Genomic DNA, 15,625 nt, shown 5'->3' with positions numbered 1-15,625 from the left:
GTTTAACCTAGGAGAATCCTGTGTGGTAGGCAAGAATTTCTCTAATAAGATATTCAATTATTTCCAAGGTGCTTTCAAATAATACCTCCAGCCTTAAAGTAGCAATGGAGATTTAAGGGCCATTCTTAATAAAAAATTCTCAAGAATTTATTAAAACTTTTTCCTCTAGTATGGAAATTTCCATCTTTCATAGATTCCTTTTTTTTTTTTTTAACTAAAGAATGTGTGCTTAATACCTAAAAATTACACTCCTTAATTCAGTAATTAAATGGCATCAGTGAAGAGAATCTTACCCCAAGAAAACAGTCACACGAAGTTCTTTTTTGGTCCTTGAGATCGTCTTCAGTGTGGTAATTTCTGCATCAAACCAAAATCCTCTATTACTAGGACTTTCTACATTGTAATTAACCATTACCACATCACCGACATTTAGTTCGTTCCATTTCAAAGTGGTTCTAGCTCGTGGTCGAAGATCCTTGACATTTATTTCTACAGTACCACTTTCCGGATATCTGAGAAGAGAGAAAAAAGAATCACAGAACACTGCTTATGATTATCACCAAGGAAGACTAAAATTATATGCAACATGTATAAAAACCTAATCATATTATTCTTAATGGCACTTAAAGTAAATGATATTTATTCCTGATTTTAACTGCCAGAATAAACAAGTCTTGCTAAAATCTTAGTAAGTCATTCTTTGCTAGCTTGGGGGTGGTGGTGGTGATAGGGAATAAAGAGTAGGGGTAAGTAAAAAACCCAAGTTCTTCTTTTCCACATTTTCTTAACCCATGTTTAAAAATTACTTTAATAAGACTAGATGCTGACCTCCTCCTGAACTTGGAACCAGTTCACCAAGTTCTGCCATTTGCTTTACGCATAATAAGAACATAAACCTAGTACATTTTCAATGGCCTCCATTTTTCCAGAAAGAGAAAGATAAGATTTCAGTTCTTACATGTAGCTAGCTGCCTAGTAATGGCAAAATGAAAAAACAAAAAAACAAGAGCAAAAAAATCCTGGAATTTTGTATGTATCAGAAAGTAGAACCATGTGAAAGAAATCTAGCAGAATCTTGATCTTACTTGAATTTCTAAATGTAAGCTTAACAAACCTAAACCTGACCCAAACTTAAAGCTTTACAAGGTTCCTCACTTTTTGGCCTAATATCTGGTATCCATAGGCCAAAAACAGCAATGTAACAGTCCACAATGGTTTCTATAAAATTAAGATCTGTTGCCTTTATGTATTGCTTGCTAGTAGAGGGACAAAGAAATGAGTAATATCTGGTTCCTGCTCTTGGAAAACTCAGTCTACTGGGAAAGGCCAAGCTACTATAGCAGTGGTTCTCAAACCGGTGGTTCCATCTGTGAACATGCTATAAATGCAGACTCTTAGGCTCCACTTCTGATCTGACTCAGAAACGCCGGGAGTGAGGCCCAGTGATCTATTTTCACAAATCTTCTCAGAAATTCTCAAGCATACTCAAGTTTGATAAGCTACTGTGCTGCAGAAACACAAGAACAGTTAAATATCATACCGTTCTGTGACAGCATTAACAATGTAGAAAACTAAGGCAAGAGACCATTAACCCTTAACCAACTGAGTGGCCTACTCAAAATTTAAGTGGGCCTGAAGTTGGAAGCAGCTCTAGCAGCTAGCCTTGGCTCTTCCAAATCAAACAAGTACTATGCAGGCCTAGGACCCTCACAGTATATCTAACTCATTTATAATAAATGGATATTAACCCTGGGTAGAATTTTAATCACTCAATTTAATCAAGTTTCTTCAAATTTTAGTTAATTGGGGAAAGAAAAATCTCAGGATTAGCAAGGGGCCTCAGAAACGATCTGGTCCATTTACCCTCTCAGTACTATAATTCCCCTTTACCACAAGCCTCCCAAATAACCATGCAACCTCTGCTCGGATGGTAAGTGACGAGAGGCCAGCTTTAACCCTAAGAAAAACCATTCTGTCTTCACATAGCTCTGACATAGGAAAGAGAATATACTTGATACTGGATCAAAGATAAACACAGAATGAGTTCCATAGCTTAAGTGCCATGAAGAAATCTATATACTCTCTCCACGAAAGACCTAATCCTTGACAGTCTAAGTCTGTCACCCTGCCCTCCTCTATCTTCTAAGTATAAAACATTTCAAGTGAATTTCCTTCAACTTACGTAAGGTTTTGAATCCTTTATCATACTGGTCTCTTCACTCAAAATATGTTCTATTTTCAACCTGCCTGGGTTTAAATTCCATTTTAGCTTCCTACTACCGTGTATCCTTGGGAAAGTTACTAAACTTCGCTGTTTTACATGTGTTTAGTTTACACATGACTACCTCTCATGTGTGAAACGCACCTAATGGTAACTACCTCATATGGCTGTTTTGAGAACTAAAATGGAGAAGACTTGTAACTAGATATTTTAGGGCTTTTCTAATTCTAAAGTTGTGAATTTGTTTCCTGACTGACTATTCTTAAGGCCATAAAGGATAGAAAACTATTCTTTTAGATGAGATCCTTTTCTCAGCTGTATTGTGATTTTTACATCATGACATTATCATATATTCCTGTATGATTAACAAAGTATGATTAAAAAAGCGTATTTCACTGGTAAAAAGCTCTCCATTTACCTATGATTGTCAAAATTAGATACCAAGAATGGAAATATTTGTAACAAACTTTTAAAATGTTTATTGGAGATGAGTTAAAATAAATCATTGCCTACATCAGAGCAAAGGAATTTAAGCTGTTTGCCCTGAAACTAAGTATGATTTCAGAACAGAATTATAGAAGTAGAGCATATGAATACATCATCTTTATGTATACAGTAAGTGTGTAAAAGTCATGAAAGTGAAGTATACTTTTTCTAATGCTACCCAGAGATGATAAGTCAGTTGCTGTATAAAAAGATATAGAAGGGACCCAAAAACTACTTTTACCAAAGTCAAGAACACGCCCAGACTCAAATATCACTATTATTCTTTTCTTGGGCATCTTCGTCTACACATATCTTAACATCACATAGAGTGATGACTCAGAAGCTCTGTTCTAACCCAAAATTCTCTCTTCAGATTCACATATCCAACTACATCTCTAACACGTATGTCTCAGAAGCACCTCAAATTCAAGAAATTCCCCCATCCCATAATCTGCTGATGCTCAATATTCTCTAAATTTTCATACTCCCAGAAATTGGAGTCATCCCCAATTCCTCCATCCAGTTACTAAGTCCTCCTTATGCTATATACTGTTAACACTTCTTTAATGTAACTCTGCACGGTTAGTGAAGGCCTGCATTTCTGAGACTACTGTCAAGGCCAACACATCTCCCTGTCTTTAGGATTACACCTTAGACTCCATTATACTTTTGCCAAAGATTCTAAAACACAGATCTGCTTAAAACATTTTGTGACGCCTGATAACAATTTGTTCATAGGCTGTGGGAAAACAGGCATTCTTACATTGCTGATGGGAATACAAAGTGGTACTGTCTTCTTGTAGAGGGGAATTTGGCAATACACAGCAAAATTGCCTATATATTTACCTTTTGATCCAGGAATTCCACTTCTAGGAATCTATCCCAAACATAAGTAACAAAAAACCCCAGGAAAAGACACATACACAAGGCTATTTATAGCTGCACTATCTGTAACAGCAGGACTAGAAATAATCAAATGTCCATAATAGGAAACTACTTACTATATGATACAATTATATAATGGAATATTATTCTCCTGTAAAAAGGAATACGACATCTGCTATGGAGAGACATTAACTAAAAAAAAGACCAAGATGCAAACAGTATTTACGTGTGCTTTCTACCTAATGAGTGTGTGTGGAAATACATACTTGTACATGTACATATATAAGTGTGTATGTATTTGTGAGTATACAAGTAATCACACATACACATATATATTTTGAGACAGAAGGATAAACAAAAACTCATTTAGTTACTACAAAAAGAGGTAAGAAATAGGGTAGAAGGAACCAAGATGCACTTTTTCTTAATGTACTTGTTTTGAAGTTTTACCTATAGGATCGTTTAATGTTTCACTTGATTATAAAAACAATTTACAAAATGTGAGAAATCCCTAAAAACCAAAAGCAAAATGAAAAAAGTGGCTTAACTACTGAGAAATACCATTACAAGTGACTTGAAAATACACTAACTATACATTCCTAGTGGGGTTATACCTATTTACTAAGGACAAAGTAAAAAACATACCAACTTTTCACTAATCATATTGCTTGCAATATTAGTACTGTTAGTCTGAAACCATCATATGAGTAGAATAAAACAAGTCAGTGGTGACATCAATAGAAACCATGATTTTCAAGGTAAGAGAAAAAATAAGAGATTAAGGATATTAAATGATAACCCCTCAACTCTAAAATTAATTGGAAATATCAATACAAACATTTCCTAGCTGTTTCCAGTGTTAAGACCTAGAAACATGATCAAAACAGGTATCAATGAACAGCCGACTATACGCTCTTACAAAAAGAACCAGGGCTCCTTAAAGAAATGGCTGAATCCAGGCCTGGGCAGGAAATAGAAGAGCTTGGGACATCCTATTGTACCTGAATGCAAAGAAACCCTCATTATGTCAGGTTCAACTTGAAGGAGCCCCACAGGCCAGAGATGAGACAATCTGGGCACCAAAAAGAACTGAGTTAGAGTAAAACAAGTATTAAAATCCATTAGTTCATAATGAGACTTAGTAAAAATCTCACTGACCAACCTCTGGAGGATGCTAGGGAATTTATTCATTCTGAACACTGAAAAAGTTCAAGAATCAATAGTTTATCCTACCTTTTGTATATGAACCAACTGCTTGTTGAGGAAAGCTCCTTATGAAAAAATTATAGCTAATAAATGAAGAAGAGAATGACGTATCACTATTTTTACTACATTTCATAAAATAGTGGCTGTAGGTAAAGATTAATGGCTACTAAAACTATTAAAAGCTGGCAGCAAATTTCACAATGGATGTATCAGGCTGACAACACCCAAATCTCACCACAAAAAAAGAAAGAAGCAGGTATTATGTGCCTCCCAACGCCATGTAATAGGTAAATAAATGCCATCTCTAAACTAGTCTTATCAAATAATGAAATTTAAAACCAATCAAGCCTCTAAGTACAGTCGTCCCTCCATACTCATGGGTTCTGCATCCAGAGTCAACCAACCACTGATTGAAAATATTCAGAAAAAAATTCCAGAAAGTTCCAAAAAGCAGTTCAATTTGCCAGGCTCAAGCAACTATTTATATAGCATTTACATTGTATTAGGTATTATAAGTAATCTGACATGATTTAAAGTATACAAGAGGATATGCATAGATTATATGCAAACATGCCATTTTATATAAGGGACTTGAGCATCCATGGATTTTGGTATCCGTGGAGGTCCTGGAACCAATCCCCCATGGATACCAAGGGAAGACTGTATAAACTTTCAGGAAACTAACATCAACAGAGGAACATGTTAAATACCACTACAGAAATGTAATCAGTAAAGTTCAGACTGTGGGAAAACTGAATAAACTGTCACTTGTCTTGTACAAATAATAGCAAGGAAGAAAGAATAGGGGAAACCTGTAGGTTGAGACTTAACCTATCAACTACATGTAATGGGTGGATCTTAATTTTGATCCTTATCTGTAAACCCCAAGTATATTTTTAAAAAATAAGTCAGTCTGAACATTGACTGGTTATTTGATTTTAAGGAATTATTGTAAATTTCATGTGGTTTTTTTTTTTAATGCTTTAGGGTCCCCACCCCAGGATCAGTGACTCATTCTCACAGAGCACATAGTTCTTCCCATGGCTATGATTTACTACAATGAAAGGATACAAAGCAAATTCAGCAAAGGAAAAAGGCACATGGAACCAAGTCTAGAGGAAACCAGGTGCAAGCTCAAGGAGCCCGCTCCCAGTAGTCACACAAAATGTGCTTAATATGTCCAGCAACAAATTACGACAACATGTGTGTAATGTTACTACCAGGGGTGTACAGTGAAGAATGCTCAAGATTTTTATTAGAGATTCATCACATAAGCACTTAATGTCTAGCACATACCAAAATTCCAGACTCCCAGAAGCAGGTGTTCGGTATAAATCATATTTTTTTTTGCAGAGTTTATGCAGAGTGAACCATTTTTATCAAGGAATGATGAGAATCCTCCTGAAAGTTAAGTTCCCCAACACCAGCCAAAGGTCAACCACACACAGACCTTTTAAAGAGTAGTAAATCTCTGGCCTGATGTTAGCTGTCTTCTGCACACTTTAAAAAGGATCCTTTTAGAGTATTCAACTGAGAAAATAGCTAAGATGTCAAGATCAGGATGAACCTATGAAAAACAGGGAGAAAGAGTAGGACTAGGAAGCAATAGCCCTTAGACCACGATGCTGTCTTTCACTTTGAAAGGAGAAGAAAAGAGGGTTGAGCAGGAGAAACATGAGAGTGTGATACAAACAAAATCTTCGCCAATCCAATCGTGAGGTCTGGAGCAATGTTGGGCATAATTGCCAGGCCCTAGAACTGCTGCCACACTTAGTCACCAGCTGGAGGATGCCAAGAAAGAGTGTGGCTTTGGCTCAAACACTGTCACAGATATCAAAAGTGCTGTGGCTAAAAGTTATCAGTTAACTGCATTCATTCCTTGCAGGTCAGCAAGTTCTGTCTTGAAGATCTGAGCACTGTGCCCACTACAGCTGCTAAGGCTATTTCTGGTTGAAAAGACTTAAGGTTTGGGACTTGCTTCAAAATAATCCAGTGGTGGTGCTTGGGGATGCTGGTACGGATTAAACAAGATTGGCCAGGAGTTCATAATGATTGAAGCTAGGTGATGAATTCTTTCTCAACCTCTGCATAAGTTTAAAGATTTCTACAATAAAATATAAAATGCTCTGTGTTTCAAGTTAAAATCCAAACAAAAGGCTCTTCCCACTTTTTGAAGTTTTCCCACAAGAGTACAAAACTCTAAGTTAACACTCAAGGCTTACAATGAGGACAAGCAGGCTTCTGCCCCAGTAAACCACACTGATTTCTATTCCCCCGATGCAACTGTTTAACTTTCAGCTACTTCTTTTATTTTCCACCATATTTTAAAGTAACATGCTAACACATTGCTTTTTACTTCAAACTGTTATCCTACCCATCTCTGATGTACAGCTCATTTGCCTCCATCTCTTCTTCCTTATAATTACTAACACAAGGCACTGCTCTAAGTGTTAACATATTTACCTCTTAGGATAGAGGTAGGCACTATTCTATCCCCATTTTACAGATGTGGCACAGAAGTTAACTTACTTGGACAGGAGTAAGAAGCAGAGACATGACTCAAACTCTGATCACCTGGCTCTAGGACTTATAATCTTGCAAGGATTGACAAACTCTCTTGCTCTTAAGCACGTTATACAAACCAAGTTGTTTGTAAAAATCAGTATTTTTTACAATATTTTTTTTTACATGTTGACTAAGTAAGTGTTCATAGCTAACTAATGAAGTATGCTTTAATTATAAATCCTTTCTTTCACAACTTTGTTTTCTGTTGAGTACTTAACTCTTCTTTTTGGTTGCTACTTGCTTAATTTTCCATGTGCATATTAATTATCCCCATTCTGCCACAGTTGTTAAAACTCTTCTACGTTCAGACATTTCAGGTACTCTACTAGTGTTCTGGGTTGCAAAACATCTTCTAGAGACCTCTGTCCTATTCTAATTTGGAAAACTTGCTCTTCAGGCTTAGACCTGTTCCACAGCTGTCATGCTGGGATCTCCTTTCATTACTTCCTGCGTTGAATCCTATTTCCTGAATACCATGTTTTCCTCTTTCTTGATTTAAGCCTTGAGTGGGGTAGAAGTGATTAAAATCCTCTTTCATATAAATAAACCAATCCTCTTCTTCTCAGTTTTATTCCATATGCCTACGTCCAAAGTACCTGGTAAATCCAAGGTCTGAACCTTCCAAAGGTTCTTCGATGTCAATTTACTTGCTTGTTGTTGGCTTATCCTTAGGTTTCAGCTTTTTCTGGCCTAAGTTAGGCATCATTTACCCATTAGCTTCTTACCTTCCAAAATTTTGTTGCTTTCTCTTCTGTGTCTTACTTCTATCACATTTTTTTGTCCTCAGGGGTTTATGCATTTATTCTTTTACTGTCTTCTAGGAGGGTGTAAGAAGGAGTGGAGACAAACATGCAACTTAATCTGCCATGTTTAACCTGAAATCTTTATTCACCTTTAGTTTCATTTCTTACTACTCACCATATATCTCCTACACTCCAGCCATACTAATCTACCCTCAGGTAACCCCGTATTTTGTACCTCCTTAACCTTGGTATCCTGTGGTTCTCCTTCAGGAATACAGAAGTATCTTCTCTACCTTATAATCTCAGAACTTTAGGTACTCTAAAAGCTAGTTGTGCATATTTCTATCACAGAACTTACACTGTAAAATAGCAAGTTTTCATTGAGAAGCAGATACCACGTTCAAACTTTAGTGTGTTTGGGATATACCAGGCCTACAGATGTTTGGAAACATGCAACTCATTAAATAGAAAAATCTTTTGTATAACTAAAGCTCTTAATAAAATGTAATAAACTGTGACCACTGTGTTTTAGGGTAGTTAAGTGGCAACAAAGAATTCTATACAGAGATAATAAGAAAAAGGCGTTTTAAAGATTACGTTTTTGGATTTCTTAAAACGAAGAAACTTGTAGTTAGCTCCACTGTTACTTATACAAGTACGCAAGAGAAAGTCTTTTTAAGTATAGGCAGCCTCCAACACAGCATTCCCTGCCTCCCATGAAGTCTAATGTATGGCTGAAGATAACCACTGCAAATTCTACAAATTGGTCCAAGCGCTGACTTCTTCCAGCATTTGCACTGGCGAAAACTGCAGGAGACTGTATGAAACATTTTGGCAAGTGTTGGAAGCTTGAAAAACTTCTAAAACAGGGCTCAAGATATCCCCAAAGACCTGAAGCAGAGAGGAAGGAACATACCGAAGCTGACTACACTGTGCCAAGAGCCAACATACAGCTATGGAAGGATAAGACTAGGGTCCTTTTTTTCTCTTATTCTACATGACCTTCTGTTCTTAGAACCTGAAGTCAAGGTATTACCCCAATACAGGTATAAGATTATTCTAGTTAGCTACTCTGCATCTTTGAGAATTTAGAAACACTTTGGTGTTATAAAGTCTATATTCTCAGATAAGCCTTAAATATCCTTAAGCTTGTTTTCCCAGTAACATTTTCATTGCTCCAAATACTCTTTAGATGTCTTTTAGAGATATCCTTCAGAGTACATGCTTTTGATTATCCTGAACTATGTGACATTTTAGCAAAAACCAATTGTGTTTTCAATTAACAGATCATTGAGTAAAACCTGGGGAATTAAATTTCAGGGAAATTGATTAAGCACAATTTTTAAAACAGGTTTGTTATAAAATAGTAAAATTGCATTTCCTTAGGTGACTTGTAAGCTAACTAATCATTTTAGAAGACTCAAGCTGTATTAAGCAAAGTACTATCACTGAAACCTTCCTTCAAAACATGGCTTCCTGGTGTTAAAATGCTTAAATAAGGACAACATTCACCTGGAGGCATGTTCTAGTTTAGCAAATCTTTAATGTCATACTACATGCAAAAAGAAAGCATTTCTTAATCTAATAGATAACATTACTCAGTTTCACACCTTAAATGTAAAGCTTACTCACAGACAAAAATAACTTACTTAAAACTGCTTACAGTAGGACTTTACATATTACATGGAAATAAATCTCACTTGTACAACATGTTAACAATGGTGTATAACTGTTTTAATAGTGGAAACAATGTAATCAGGTTAAAAGATACCTATGCCAAAGATAAATTATTTAAGAGTACTTACCAAAATAACCTGGCTTTACTAATAAATGAAAAGCAGAAAATTTCACTATTATTACTGGATACTTTTCAAGGTTATTGGGGGAAAAAACAGAACATGGTCAAGTAGGTATTTACAGATGAGGAAATTAAAGCTGAACGAGTTCAAAGAAAACAAAGCAAAAAACTCAACCAAAGACCTAGAATTCAAAGCAAATTCTGATTCTAATGACTAAAACTATAAAGCCTATAAGAGAACCAATGCTCTGTATACTTAATAGGCTCCTGGCTGCCTTTCTGAAAAGCAGATTCCTGGGCTCTACTCCAGGCCCACCCAATGCAGGGAGTAGGGGTGGGATTTGGTATCCCTCAGGAATCTGCATTATAAATACCGTACCTGGGTGAATCCGCAGTGTTGCTGACCATCATTTTGAGAAACACTAATGTAAAGGAATGATGTATAAATTTGAAAAGGTGAAATCAACTGATATCTGTAGTCATTTTAACTGATACCTGTAGCCATTTTTCCAAGGACCAAGTGATCTTTTAACACAAGAGAAGAGCAACAATAAAGTCAAAGATCTAACTTCTTCTGCCCTCCTTTTGATTATCATCCATTCAGAACACTGCAAGTCATAGAAAGAGGAAATATTCTAAGTCTTTGGCAAACATGTCAGTAACAACCAAAAAACAATGGGGGAGACTGGTCACTGCACCAGGGTTCTGAAACTAAACCTCTCATTTATAGCTCCTTACTCAAGATCAACATGACATTCTGATTTTTAAAAATCTTATTCCTTTTCTCCCATGAAAACCCAGACATCATTAAAACATTTTTGGGATTCCTTTAGAAATAGATCACATCAATACATTCAAGAAAATCAGTTTTGTTACTTTATAGAACAGCAACTTTTATCTAAAAATACCACTTGATTTTTTTCGAAATTGGCTCAGTGACTTCTATTTGCAGTAGCCATAATTAAGAATACTCAAAAGCATGCACCACAGGCTTAGAATAGCTCAAAAAATCTTAAAAGAATGCTGGCAGCAACGACAACATTATCCTAAGACGTTCGCCAGAAGAGCTTTTAATTGTAGCCTAGCGTAAGTTACCCTCCAAGTTCTAAGTGATGCTATGACATTTCCATTTGATCTCAATCCCATGGTAGAATATTGACACGCTGTTAAAAGCAGCAGTTTAACCTATTTGGTTTAAAAATCCTTTGAATACTAGCGAGCTATGCATTTTCCTTACAGAAAAAGACACACAGGTGTTTATTGATTTAAGGTTTCTGTTCTGTGACATAACTGGAGAGAATGACAGAAATTTTTAAATTATGCAAACATAACTGCTTTATAATATTTTATATATACTTATTTATACATTAAGGTATTTTATAAGCATGCTTCTTTCAAAATGAGAGGTAGTATGGTAGAGTGGTTCTAAGTATGTGCTCTTCTGAATCTCAGTCTACCACTTATCACCTATTCAATACTAGGTATATTAACTTCTCTAAATCTCAGTTATTCCCTCTTTACACTTACAAAAGTATCCACTTCATTGATTGTTTAATGAGGATTACATGAGATAATCCAGGAAAAGTACTTGTATAGTGCCTGGCACATAGTGTTGTTTTAACAAGAGAATTATTGAACCATGCTTTAAAAAGGGTACTTCAGAATAATCTACTAAAAAGTCAAAACAAAAAGAGTTTTTGTTTCTGAGGTAAACTGACATTTCTATTTGAAATGTGAACACTATGGAGCATGAAAGATTATATAAGTAGTTTTCATGTCACTATGAAAACTCTCTCTCATGTTTAAAGATTTCAACTTTGCCTAGCCATAGACAATTCACTAAGATATGATACAGAAATAAAATAACTTTCATAAGCATTTTCCCTCTTTATATATATATACTTCCTTGTTCAAACTACTATGTGTTTTCTAGCTTACATTTCTCTTTATAGAAATCAGCTCCAATTTATAAATCAAGGTCTCTAAATTAGAACACTAAATTTAATAAAGCAATTTAAAAAACCAAGTCACTAACAAGACTAGTATTCCCAAATTCACCTTTTTAACTGACCTGTAAATGTACCTGTTGAATCCTTAGAAGAAGGTATATGGGGAGATTCTGAGATCTAGTTTAACCCTAAGCCCAATTCAGAAAGCTTGTCTTAGAACTATTGACTGATGCATTTAAGAGTCTAATTCAACAGGAAAGCCAGAACTAGATCTCAGAACAAATATTCAACTACTACAGAGTATTCTCCCCCACTCAAGAATTTACCAATACTTAACGGTTGATGGAGCAGACAGAAGAAATAAAGAATACTTTTTAAACAGTGGTTCTGGAGCTAATTCTGCAAATACTGCTCCCATGTTAACCTTTCCTTTTGTATGGTCTGGGTTGGGGTTTGAGTTCTTAAGAGGAAGTGCAAGTTTGGGGAATTCAGAGAAATTATCATCAAGTCAAAAGAAACATTATGTGAATGATAGTATACTAAAATTGCCACAAAACTCAAAACAGAATATTTCAATTGGTTAAAAAGGAATAAAAAGAATGTACCAATACAACATAAAAGATAAATTCTCCACAAACACATGATGGACACTGCTTTCTATGTTAGCCAAGGTACAGATAAAGACTGCATAGTGGAAAATGGTCCCTCATTTAAATGATACAGATCATTTAGCTGGAGTGAAATATAATTTCTTTTAGAAAAAGACTTAACTAATCCTTTATGTATATGGAAACAAAATGGAAAAATCAACAAGCCATAAGCCACCTATAGAGGTACTAAAATAAAGATGAATACTCAGATTCCTCAGGTACTATATATCATCTCCAGCCTTTAATATATTTACTATGTTTAAATTGTCATATCAACCCCTTTCCCCCATATTGGTTCTTAGTAGCAACTGATAAGGCTGTACAAAAGGCAATCAGTGAGTGGTTCTTAAACTTGAGTATACATATTAACCACCCAGAGGACTTATTAAAACACAGACTGCAGGGCCACCTCCAGAGAGCGATTCATTACATCTGGAGTAAGTACAAGAACTTGGATTTCTAACAAGTAATGTTGATGTTCCTGGACAGGACTATACTTTGAGAACCACTAGTCTAAGGCAGTGGTTCTCAACCATGGCTACACATTAGAATCACAGAGGAACTTTTGAGACAGCAATCCCCTGAGGTCCCAAAGATCAATCATACAAGAAGTTCTGGGGGTGGGTCCTAGGCACTGATATTTTTAAAGCTCCCTAGACAACTAATGTGTACCTAGGTTGAGAACCGCTAATTAAGAGGAATCTAAACTAAATCCACTAAGAACAGATGTTTCTTAATACAAAAGCAGGGTAAGGATTTAAGCCTTTATCTGTTGATAAAGTAGCCAAATGATGAGTAAAGATTAAATTCAGTAGTGTGGCCTCAGTTGCTTACATACCCAGGGTTTAACTCAAAGTTGTATGAGTGCTGTCTGCTTTAAAACCCAGGCCAAGTCTAAAGCAAGTCTTTAGGTCATACAAAATCGTTGACCTTTGAAGTTATGTAGGCTATTACCAATTACATGTACCCTGTTTAAGGCAGAGTGGCAATAATGCATACTGGTTAACCCTTAAGCTCTGGAGTCAGACAATTTAACAGATGTTACCTCTGGCAAGTTACGTAAGTAAGCCTTGGTCTCTTCATATGGGAGTTAATGTAACTAACATTATAGTTATTCTAAAGATTACATGAGCATTCATGTAAGAAGTTAGCTCAGAGTCTGGCACATAAGAGTTAATGTGATTAAATAGCTGTAAGCTATGCTACAGACATATTAACCTACCAGAAACACTAAGGTAATGATTGCCCCTTTCCCAGTCCACTTCCCTATCAGTCAAGATCATGGCTCATCACCACAATTAGCTTCAGGATCTCTACTCTCACAAGACTGCAGTCACAGATTTGTGAATTTAGATGTTCAGGACCCTTAACATTTTTAAACCTTAAATAACTACAGAGAGTAACTAACTAATGGGAATAAAGACAACTTTTAGAAAGCTATGGAAATATACAGTACAAGCTTACTATGAAATAAGGGAAAATTTGATGTTCTTTTTCTTTAATTCACCATTTAACCACTCCATGGGTTTATAATTGCCTATATTACCTTGACATTTGCTCACTTCTGAATCCCCTTCCCTTTTGTTTTCTGCCCAAAATACCACTAAAAACAAAAGTTTCAAGCAGGCGTAGTCATTCTCCAATAAACACACTTTAGGGGTGTGATCATTTTGTGATGCATAGAAATATTGAATCACTATGCTGTACACCTGTAGCTAACATAATGTTGTAGGTTAATTATACCTCCTATACTATAGGATGGCTCTAATCAAAAAAAGTTTTGGTGAGGATGTGGAGAAATTGGAACCCTCATACACAACTTATGGGAATGTAAAATGGTGCAGCCACTTTGGAAACAAGTCTGGCAGTTCTTCCCAAGGTTAAACATAACTGCCATACAACCCAGCAATCTTGCTGCCACATACATGCCAAAAAACGAAAACAAATGCCTACACAAAAAAATAGTACATGAAGGTTCCTAGCAGCAAAAAGTAGAAAACACCAGTGTCCATAAACTGACAAATGGATAAATAAACAGTGGTAATATGGAGCATTATTTGACAATAAAGGAATATGGTACTGATATAAGCTCCAACATGGATGAACCTTGAAACATTATGCTAAGTGAAAAAAGCCAGTCACAAAAGACCACATGTTATAGGATTCCACTTATATGCAATGTCCAGAATAGGCAAATCCAGAGTCAGAAGATTCCCGATTGCCTATGGCTGAGAGGGGTTGGGGGAAGGGCTGGTGGGGGTAGGGAAACGGGGAGTGACTGTTAATGGGTACGGGGTTTGTGGAAGACCAAAATGTTCTAAATTAGATTGTGGTGACTGTTGCACAGTCCTGTTAATATACTAAAAAAACACTGAATTTTACACTTTAAATGGGCGAATTGAATGCTATGTGAATTATACCTTAATAAAGCTGCTTTTAAGAAGTTAAAACTTTACAGAAGATTTAAGAATCCGTTGGAATCTAAATCTCTAAAGTCTAGATTTAATATTTGTACTGCTAGCTCTTTCTCCCAAAGTACTTACTGGATTGGTTTAATTCTAAAAATACAAAGCCCTTGCTAAGGCAAGGGTGATGACAGATGAATAGTATAGAATAGCCATCATGAAAAAACAAAACAGAACAAACCCACATATATGTTCTTTGTAGCAGGCACTTTGATGTTAACTCCACAATTTTGCTTTATATTATTTGCAGTAGGAAGCTCTCAATTCAGTCTATGTTCATCAAGGAATCTATAGAAAAGGGACCCCTGAAAACAGTAAAACTCTTAAACCTTAAAACATTTCAAACAAATCTCTTAACATAACCTGCTTTTTATGCACTTAGAATATTTGTATCTATAATTTTGAGAGGAAAAATGGAATAAGATTAGCAAACAAATGATTTCACTGAGATTCCAGAACAATATCAACTACTAGATTTGGCTTTTGGGAGTGTTGTTTTGTGGAACACATCTACCTAATAAGTAACATTATAAATCTGTAATACGTATCACTCCTCACAGATTAAAAATTGTTTTTTAACTCTGCTCTGACTGGAGTGGGGATTGAAGATGCAGAGTAGTATACCTACTTATCTTGTTCTGAGACAGCAATGCTTTT

The 15,625-nt window shown here is 35.8% G+C and overlaps 1 protein-coding gene across 3 annotated transcripts in view; it reads right to left on the bottom strand.

The window, feature by feature from the left end:
- UHRF2 (ubiquitin like with PHD and ring finger domains 2) overlaps positions 1-15,625 on the bottom strand; it is a 75,249-nt gene that overhangs the window by 41,244 nt on the left and 18,380 nt on the right. For all 3 annotated transcript variants that reach the window (XM_061200407.1, XM_061200410.1, XM_061200409.1), the window contains one exon: positions 294-512. In XM_061200407.1, the coding sequence (XP_061056390.1) occupies positions 294-512 (219 nt within the window). The remainder of the gene's footprint in view (positions 1-293; positions 513-15,625) is intronic.

The sequence above is a fragment of the Eubalaena glacialis genome, chromosome 9 (genome assembly GCF_028564815.1).
Source record: "Eubalaena glacialis isolate mEubGla1 chromosome 9, mEubGla1.1.hap2.+ XY, whole genome shotgun sequence".
Classification (NCBI taxonomy): Eukaryota; Metazoa; Chordata; class Mammalia; order Artiodactyla; family Balaenidae; genus Eubalaena; species Eubalaena glacialis.
Note: the sequence above shows the minus strand (reverse complement) of the source record. Positions and strands in the feature narration are given on the sequence as shown.